Source organism: Thalia democratica, chromosome 4, assembly GCF_965202585.1.
Source record: "Thalia democratica chromosome 4, ktThaDemo2.hap1.1, whole genome shotgun sequence".
NCBI lineage: Eukaryota > Metazoa > Chordata > Thaliacea > Salpida > Salpidae > Thalia > Thalia democratica.
In genome coordinates, this window is record NC_139168.1 from 52,542,649 (window position 1) to 52,553,271 (window position 10,623).

General features: G+C 26.7%; 1 protein-coding gene across 1 annotated transcript; it reads left to right on the plus strand.

The window, feature by feature from the left end:
• Window positions 1-229: 229 nt before the first annotated feature.
• On the plus strand, window positions 230-7,119 carry LOC145833441 (retinal dehydrogenase 2-like). Its single transcript, XM_082940619.1, has 11 exons — window positions 230-355; window positions 1,230-1,334; window positions 1,765-1,899; window positions 2,192-2,383; window positions 2,513-2,752; window positions 2,922-3,024; window positions 3,112-3,296; window positions 4,553-4,729; window positions 5,336-5,493; window positions 5,924-5,998; window positions 6,975-7,119. The coding sequence occupies exons 1-11, from the start codon at window positions 230-232 to the stop codon at window positions 7,117-7,119; spliced, it is 1,641 nt and encodes a 546-aa protein (XP_082796745.1).
• Window positions 7,120-10,623: the final 3,504 nt, after the last annotated feature.

Genomic DNA, 10,623 nt, shown 5'->3' on the forward strand with positions numbered 1-10,623 from the left:
ACAACAAAAACTTAATTAAATAGTTCTATGTTTTTTACTTAAAGTAGTTTTAAATAGATACAAATAAAAATTATCTACCATTTTACAATAAAAGAAAGATCTTTAAATACATTTTTAACGATTTTTTATTAGTTTCAAAATTATCTAAAGCTAATTATCAAGTACGTTATTTAATTTATTTTTGCTTAAAAGTTTAGCATTATAGATAGTTTCTTTTCAAAGCTATAAGATGTCATCTACTGAAAAAGATCGTATACTTAATGATCAAAAAAATACAAGTGAAAGTAAAGTCACATCAATGATGATGCCTTCTATTCCAATGCCTGAAACTAAACCTGAAATCAAATTTAATAAGGTTTAATTATATTTATCAATAGTATTTTTTTAATATATCGTATACAAAACATGATAGGATGCTTTTAATTTTATATTTAATAATGTATTTATACTAACTGTAACTATTAAAATATTACAACTTTATTAAAACTATATATATATATATATATACATATATACCTTTTTCTAAATTTGAAAATAATAGTAATGATGATTTTGCATCGTTTCTTGGACAAAGTGTTCTAAATTACCATGTTTCCAAGTTGTTTTGATATCAGATATCGTAACAAGGGTACTTATTATTTCAATAAAAGCTTTGCTGGTGGTTCATGCTTTTGTTCTATATATGACTTAAATATAAAGCTTTTTTAATATTTTTTTTTTTGAAATTTTACCCTAGCTTTGTAAAAGTACTTAGTCACAGTAAAAAAAGGTTTTTTTTTTTTGTTCATTCTCAAACAGAACTAATCAAAAAACTTTGAAAACTAAAAATATTTAAACTTTTTTTCGTTTAAGTTTGAATAAAGGTTTTTAGGAAACACTTTAATGATAACAGTTTTGATTTAATCTACACTACTTTATACATTTAATTTTATCATTATTGCGTAGTAAGTAATGATAATTTAAAATATTTGTAGTAATAGCTTTTGTGTTTTTTGTAATCGATTTTACGTAAAAGATTTGATTTATCGTAATTTAAAATGCTTTAATAATATATATCAGTCTTTTAAAAGTAGTTGAACTTTTTTTCATGAATTAAACATTATGAACTTATTAAAATGCATGCAAAAATCAACTTGAAAAGTAGTATCAGAACTTAATTTTGTTGTATCATTTGGTAAAAATAATATTTGACCTTAAAATCCTTAAAGTTTTATATGTCTATGTTTCAGATGTTCATTGAAAACCAGTGGGTAAATAGCTGTAATGGTGATTTTATTGATGTTATTAATCCTGCAAATGGAAAAAAAATAACTACTTTACCAAAAGCTACCAAAGTTAGGTTCAATTTATTTAAAAAAAGACTTTTAATGTTTAATTTTCTATTGTAGTTATAAAACATAATTTAAATAAAAACAATAGACTTGTAAATACATTGTGTTTTTTGTCACATTACCAAACCAATATAATTTTTTTAATTTTTTTTTTCTAACAATTGCGCTTTTTTTTCTAAATAAATTATAAACATTTCGAACAAGGTTTAAAAGACTGTTATCTTAACTTCTTATAATAGCTGATTTGGTAAATTTTTAAAGGTTTTGTAAAAGTTATTTTTCAAAACCTTTTTCTAGTATTTTATCATCTTATGTTATTGCTCTTAAAATATTATAAAAATTCAACTCACGATAAAAAAAAAATTGTGCTTTTTTAAGTTGCTTCGTAGTTTTTAGGGTACCGAAAAATTTCTAAACCAGTATTATTTTACAGTTAAACGTTGATAGTGCGGTAAATGCTGCAAAAAAAGCATTAGATAAATCTTGGAGTAAGATAGATGCTAGCGACAGAGGAATTTTATTGTCTAAATTAGCTGATTTGATCGATCAAAATAAGCACTACCTTTCTGTTAGTAAAATAAAACGTTTAACATTTTAATAAGTACGATTAAACTAAAACGTTTAAAATAAATTTTGCAATATTGATAAAAAGCTTTAGGCAATTGGTATAGTATTTAGTATTTGATTATTTTTTTTTAACTATTTTTCAACAAAAACCAACTTAAAAAAGTTAAAATATTGGTAACGCTTAAAAGCCTTTTCTACGTGATCTTTTGTCTTAATTATTTCTAATATTACATATCAAACTAGGAGTTTTTTATGTTTGTTTTTTTACAAATCGATAATTACGAACTATACAGTGTTTAGAAACACTAGACAGTGGAAAACCATACACTCATTCATATTTTATGGATACAACGGGTATTTCTAAACTTCTACGCTACTATGGAGGTTGGACAGACAAAATAACAGGAAAATGTGTGCCAGTTGATGGTGACTATTTAAGCTACACTCTTGTCCAACCAGTTGGTGTGTGTGGTCTTATCCTTCCAGTTTGTTTGTTTATATTTTCAAATGTATATATATTTCATACTTACATCTGTTTTTTTTTACTTTATTCATTTTTCTTACCTTAACGGAAATTGTTTCAAAAGTAAGTTATAACAAACATCTAAACGCAGTGGAACATGCCTCTTGTTTCTCTTGGAATGAAACTTTGTCCTGCTCTTGCTTGCGGAAATACAGTAGTAATTAAACCGGATCACCAAACATCTTTAACGTGCCTTTTTGTGGCCAGCTTAGCACAACAAGCAGGATTTCCCGCTGGAGTTATCAATGTTGTTACTGGTGCAGGTGAAACTGGAGATTTTCTAGTTAAAAACGAAAAAGTAAACAAAATTTCATTCACTGGTTCTTATAAGGTTTGGTTTTTAATTATATTTTTCTTTAATATTTAAGTGACTAATATAGAAGCTTGAAACTTGTTTATTAAGTTAAACTTAAATTTTATACATAAGATTTTTCATTTAAAAAAAATGAAGCAGAAAATTACTTAAAAAACCGATAAGTGTATATTTTAAACTTATCTAGACTGGACGTAAAATCGAAGAAAACTGTTCAAAAACAAATGTTAAAAGACTGACACTAGAACTTTCAGGAAACTGCCCCTTAATAGTCTTTCCTGACACTAATGGTAATCAAAATTTTGTTTGTATTAAACTTTAAACGTAAAAAAAGATAAAGTTAAATAATGTTAAATAACTTCTTATAAAATTAACAGTTGACGAAGCAGTAGAAATGGCCCACCAAGGTTCTTTTATGAACAGCGGACAAATGTGTACAGCGGCAGCTAGAACATATGTTCATGAGAAAATTTACGATGAATTTATAGCCAAAAGTGTAGCTCGTACTTCAAGGAAAGTTGTCACTGATCCTTTTCAACTATTTTGTGAGCAAGGGCCAATGGTAAAAATTTATTGTTATTTGCTTGGTTTTATAAATAGCTCTTATTATATAAACAGTTTTAAAAGAGTTAATAGTTTATAAAGTAATAAACTATTGGTTTTCCAAAAGTTTAGTAGAAAGTTAAATGCACTCATAAAATTTCCTATTGTTTATAAGTTTTAAGACTTGTTAAAAAACTTTTTTTTTAATAAACAGTTTGTGTAGATTGATTTACTACATATTTGAAACCAAAGAAAAAATTAAACAACATCAACAAAACTAATAAACATTATTCTTTAAAGTTTATACTGCTTGTGTCTTTCATTTAAGCTTAGTTTAAACAATTTGCTCAATAGAAAAGTTTTATTTCACAGCCGTTTTTTATTTGCTTGTTGGAGACAGTTTTTATCAAAAACTACATTTTTTTTAATACTAAAAGCTAAATCTTTTGTAAAAATATTTGATCAAACATTTATAATTCACAGCGACAAAAGTTAGTACAGTTTCTTTACTTGTTGTTTGCTTTTTTGCAGCCCATAGTTTTATTTGCTTAACAGTATGATAAACTATTTTTGCAATTTACTTTTAATGAAAAAAGCAAAGATAGTTGTTAATTAATACCTGATTTATACTTCAGTTCCTTATTAATGTATATTAAATTGTAACAAAAAAAATTAAAGCACTTAAATCAAAAAACCAAACGACGTTTCTCTGCGTTAATTTAAAAACACAGTTCATAGGTTTGTTGTTAGGTTTTTAAATAGTAACTGAAGTTGTAAAAAAAGGTTAAGCTTATTAAAAAGTAGATCTTTTTAAATTTAATTTATTATAATGATCTAAAAAAAAATTCTGTTTAGCTACTTAATAAATAACATTATTAGTCACTTACATTTTTATGTATTAACCTAAATTAACTTAAATTATTTAAACTTTTTAAAATCAAGTTTGTAAATATGAAGTACAACATATAACAGATAATTGAAAGTTGACAATATAAAAAAAATCCCGCACATGTACAAAGTAACTTTATTTCTATATAAAGGTATTTTTGTATTTTTGTTTTCGTAGAGATTTTGTCAAAAATTAAATTTAAGCTGAAAAGAAGATAAATATACTTATAAGAACTTAAATGAAACAAACCTATACTAGTTAATGTACTTTTCAAATGACCTTTAAGTTTATCGATTTAGCACTGTTGAAACTTAAGTACTATTAACATAAAATTACAAAATTACAAGAAGTTTAAACTAAAAATAAAAGTTTTACGTTATTAACAGATAAGTAAAGAACAGCTCGAAAAAACTTTAAGTTATATTAAAAAAGGAAAAGATGAGGGTGCAACTTTGGAAATTGGGGGTGATGTAATTTATAATGAAGCTACAAAAGGAGGTTTCTACATCAGGCCGGCAGTTTTTTCAAATGTTACTGACAAAATGATTATTTCAAAAGAAGAGGTGTGTACAAATGAAAAGCAATATTTTATTTTACTATACTACTTACACAAATGGCTAACATGATCATGTCAAATCATTGAAGGGTGGAGCAACATAAGCTAACTAAAATACTAAAATGTTTCATTTTTATTTTACATATTTTTTTCCGGTTTAGTATAACTTTACATTAAAAAAAACATTCGCGTCGCCCTGCCACGTATTGTACTTTTGTAACACTAGAAACATATAAAGATTTTTTATTTACTAATAGTAAAGAAGTTTGAAAACTATAGCACAACAAGCAAAGTTATTCTGTCTGCAACTAACTTTTAAATAAAAACGGGTAGACAATAACATTAACTAATGAAATATTCTAATTAAGTTTTAAAATGTGCTGTTGGCATAATTGTCAGTATGAATGTAACTAATTTTAAAATTTTTTGCTATAACTTCGATAAAAATAAGTAATTTTGATTGTTTAATCAAGATTTTATTAAATAATAATTTTTTTGTTTATAAACCGATACCAATTACTTATAAAAGGCTGAATTTCCTTGTCTTCTTTTAACTAATTATAAAGAATAAAAGGGTTAAAAGTATTTAGTTTATTTAATGTTGTTCGTATAGATATTCGGTCCTGTTCAGTGTTTAATAAAGTTTACTACAACTGCTGAAGCTATTGAGAAAGCAAATAACACAAAATATGGTCTGGCAGCAGGAATTTTAACTAATGATGTGGCAACAGCACTAGAAATGGCTAAGCACATTGAATCTGGTACTGTATGGTTAGCTAAAGTTTTATTTGTTTTGAAATAGGAAACTCTATCTTAAATCTAAATTTTTAGATTGTTTTTGTCTAAACAAACTCTATGCTTAATATGTTTAAAACTTCACTGTAGTTCTTCAATTGCTAAAAAGTTTAAAACTATTAATATACCCGTAAAATACGCATCTCACTATTAAGTCTAAATTTTTTGATGGATTTGTACTAAAGTTTTAAACTTAACTTCGATTTTTATAAGCTAATTATTTTTCATTAATAAACAGTTTTAAATAATTTTTTTTTTGCTACTATAGAAACAGTTAAGGTCATGTCAGTGAAATCAATTTCTTTTCATTAACTAACATATGAAGCTTTAAAAAAAACTTTTTTGAAAATTAAACTTTTAGTTGTGTAAACCTTTTAACCTTATTGTCGTAAATCCATGTTTTTAGGGTAAATTGCTACAATGCATTTGCTGTACAAAGTCCTTTTGGTGGAGTTAAAATGTCTGGAAAAGGAAAAGAAATGTTAGTTGTTAATTTCTATATTATTCTATTGAAAAGTAGCTTATTTGAACAGTTATATTGCAATTTAGTTATTTGTTTGGAAATTCATATATATAACTTATAATTGAAATTAAAACAAAAAAAATTTAATTATTTTTTTATGTGATAAACCAAAACAAAATCATAACTTATTTGGTTAAAAAGTTAACAAAGACATCCGTTAATTTAAAAGTTAAAAGGCATCCGTGGTGTGCGATTTGGTAACCGTAAAGTTCTTCTGCACTAGGTCCTAGTACTAAACATTTTGAGCGTTTTTTTATCGTTCAATAAACTATATATCATACCACTTTGATCATAAGACCAAAAAAGAGTTTTTTTTTCGATTGCGACTGACTGACGAGTTCCAGTAAGAACGAAACCCAAATCTCGGTCTGGTCTGATGATCGAAGTGGTATGATCAAACCTTAATGTTAAGTTGAGCTTGTCTAAAAGTACACAAAAGTACAGGCTAAGCCTCGATAGACTTTCGCCAATGTTTTCTTTGATCGTAGATTTTGTAATAAAAGCTGTATGCATACCTTGAGATATGTATACAGAGAAGAGTTTTTTTCATATTTTAAGGAAAGCAAAACGTCTTTAGTCTAATTAATCGACCGTGTGTGAAAACGGTTGAATTGACCATCCACTAAACAAACTTTCCATTAAAAAAAAAGATTACTAATTTTTTTAGCTGTTTTTAAGTCTAAAATATATTTGTTTTTAGAGACTAAATTTTATAAAAAAAAAAAAGACTAACAGTAGTATACTTGATAAAAAGTTATGTTTAAGTGAAAATATTACTATTAATTTGTAGTTTACGAAAACTGCTTAGCCAGTTAGATGACCGTCTTAAGGAGAGGTACATTTTTTTAAGAAAGAACAAATTAAATACTGTATTCTAAAAAAATTGTTGTTTAAGTTGTACTGTACTTTTAAATGTTATTATTTATCAATGCAGGGGAAAGGAAAGTTTGCTTGAATATTCTACTGTTAAAACCGTAACAATAAAACTTCCACAAATTTCAAATGTTTCGAAGACTTCAGACACAACTAAAACATATGATGCTACTAGTTTAAAAATCGAACAAAAAAGTGTTGATTGAAAACTTTATTAATTTAAGTTTTAAATAGTTCATTTGAAATATGTTTATAATTATTTATCGTATTCTTATTTTTATGATTTATTCGTACTTATAAACTAACTTAACTGTATATTTTTTATTGCTTAAATTTTGTTTTTTTAAGTAGTTTTTACTAAAAATACTTTTACAATAAACTATGGTTACTTAAAATAAATGTAATCCAAATAATTTAGAATGCATGAAATAACAAAACTTTTGATTTATACGTTTAGTTTTGTTTGTTAAGTAATTTTTAATTTTTTCACTCTCAAATTTGTAATCATTTATGTTTAAAAGTATTATTTTAAAGAAAGCAATTTTTTTCAAATACAATCTAAGTTTTTGCAATGCAAATAAAAACATAACGTTTTTGTTTAGAAAGGTTACTTTAGTATTTCATACCTAAAAACTGCTTTTTTTTAATATTCAATCTCGATAACGGATAAAAAATGCTTACCTTAACCAAATTGGGAAATAAAGTTTATAGAATAGCTAAATATCAAAAACACGTTTTTTCATTAAAAAATAATAACAAAACTCTAAAAATAATAAAGTTAGTTTTACATTTATGCTTTGTATAGGTTAACTAAAACTATATTTTCTCTTGAAAACAAAATTTTGATCTTATAGACTTTAAAAAATTTACTTTTAGAGAATATTTAGTTTTTTAAGCTAAGCTTTGAAGACTTTTTCTTCGAGCATTTTAAATATTTTAAAAAGCTGTTTAAATATTAAAGGTAATAGGACTGCATTACTTTAAGAAAGTTGCATTTTTTCTCAGATTTTTTGTATTATAAACACTTGAAATGTATAATTTTGGAATAAATTAAAATATATTTGAAGAAAACTTTAATATTATCGTTGTGTAAGCTATAGTTAGGTATTATTTGAATAAATTGATAAATAAGATGATTTCTTCTAGCTTTAAATTAAGTTTTGTAACAGATAAACTGTATTTTTTAGAGACTCAACTTAACATTGAGACGTGGTTAAAAAAGTTGTACCTTAAAAATTATAACGATCAGAATTAATATTTCATCCCAAACAACCTTATTGTAAAACTTTTTCGTCAGGTTTTAAAACTCAAAAACGTTTCAAATATAATTTTAAAAATCCATGCTTGTTTTTAACATAACTCATTTAATAGTTACATTCTTGGTAAATAAGTATTAACTGTGTTCGGTTTATTTAGTTAGACAGACTTTTTAAAATTAAAGTTTAAACTTTGTTAATATGATTAAACTTAAAGTTTAGAGTCTTAACGGCTTTTCTTTATTTTAGTATCAGTCGGTATGTATTTGTCATGAAAATTAAACCAACGTTTAAATAAAATAATGTATTTAGAAAACTTTAACGTAATGAACTTTTAGCTTAACAGAATTTTACTATTATATTATCTAAAAAATTTACAAATAGGGTAAAAAACTTTAAAAAACCTTTTAGAAAAAATAGTACTAGACATAAGTATTATTTACATGTACATTGTACCACTTTAACAAAAGGGTTGATCATACCAATTTGATCATCAGACCACAAGCTTTCGGTAGACTTAGACCGGTTTCGTCCTGATTAGGACTCACCAGTCAGTCACAACCGAATAACTCGCAGTCTTCAATCTACAAACGGTTTATCGATGCAAGCAACTTTTTGCTGGCATTGATCTGTGACGTCAGCATTGTATTTTGCCGTGCAACGCTCAATCCACTTGGCAAGACAGCTGGTACGCTCGTATTTAATACAACCAACAAAAACATCGGCGAAATTCAGCAGAGCAGAAGCCTGGACTTTCTTATGCCGTGAAACATGCTCAAGTTTAACAAAAGGGTTGGTCATACTAATTCGACCATCAGACTACAAGCTTTTGGTAGACTAAGACCACTTTCGTCCTGACTTGGACTCATCAGTCAGTCACAACCAAATAACTCGCAGTCTTTAATCTATACACGGTTTATGATAGCAAGCATGAAGCAACTACTTTCTGGCATTGATCAGAGACGTCAGCATTGTCTTTTACTTGTAGTCTGATGATTGAATTAGTATGATCAACCCTTTTGTTAAACTTGAGCTTGTCTCAAGGCATATGAAAGTCCAGGCTTCTGCTCTGCTGACTTTCGTCGATATTTTGTGGACTATATTAAATACGAGCTCGGTGCATCTGTTGCCCCTTAAAAATTAAAATTCGGTAGTAGAGCAAAATTTAACCTTTTGTGCGTGTGAAATCATATAAATAAACAGCACAAAAACATTGCCTTCCTACCTATTACAACCGCCACGCTATTTGAATTTTTTTGAAAAAAACCCTATGTAAATTGTATGGACCTTAAAATTTCGACTTTCGAGTTTTTGGCTGAAATTTTTTTACATGTATCAATCATCTTAAAAACACATTCTACCCGTTTTCAGACAATTTAGAAAAAAGTTTCTTGGAGAATTTTCTCGGTTTCTCCAAAAAAACTTTAAAATAACGAAAAATGACATAAAAAGACAGAAAATCTAAAAATGCCTCAATTAAACTTTCTTCAAGTGGTTTGAAAACGCGTAGAATGTGTTTTATGATAATTGTTACATGTAAAGAAAATTTCAGCCAAAAACTCGAAGAACGAAAATTTAAGGTCCCATACAATTTACATAGGGTTTGTTTTCAGAAAAATGTAAATAGCGTGACGGTGGTAAAAGGTAGGAAGCTTTTTTTTTTTGTGCTGTATACTTATGTGATTTCCCACATTTAAAAAATGAACTAAACAAAATTCCAACGAGGGGTTACAGATGCACCCTAATACGAGTGTACCAGCTGTCTTGCCTAGTGGACAGTGTATTAAACGTTGCACGGCAAAAGACAATGCTGACATCACTGATCAACGCCAGAAAATAGTTGCTTGCATGGATAAACCGTTTGTAGATTGAAGACTGCGAGTTATTTGGTTGTGACTGACTGGTGAGTCCAAATCAGGACGAAACCGGTCTAAGTCTACCGAAAGCTTGTGGTATTATGTTCGAGTTGGTATGATCAACCCTTTTGATAAACTGGAGCTTGTCTCACGGCATACAAAATCAAGGCCTGTGCTCTGCTGACTTTCGCCGATATTTTTGTTGGTTGTACAACCTTATCAACAATTAATTAGAAAGAAATGTAAAAACTTTATTTTTTTTACTTTAAAAACTAAACTAATGTTTAAGCACAGTGAAAATACGCTAGTTTATAATATTCAATACGTTTTTTAGTTCTATAGAAATAAATTTTTTACAAAGGTTTACACTTTAATCTTATAAAAACCAAAGCAAATACTCCCTATAAAAGAATAATAAAATATAAACAAAGTTACAATAAGTTATCTAACATAGATTTGGTTTAAACAAATACTTAATGTTAAACTTAAAGTTTAATTTGTTTCAGACATAACTAAAATTAATCTTAAAATGTTGTATTGATTCCTTACTGCATATACCAACTATAATGTAAAGACAAAATTAATTGAACTAGCTAAT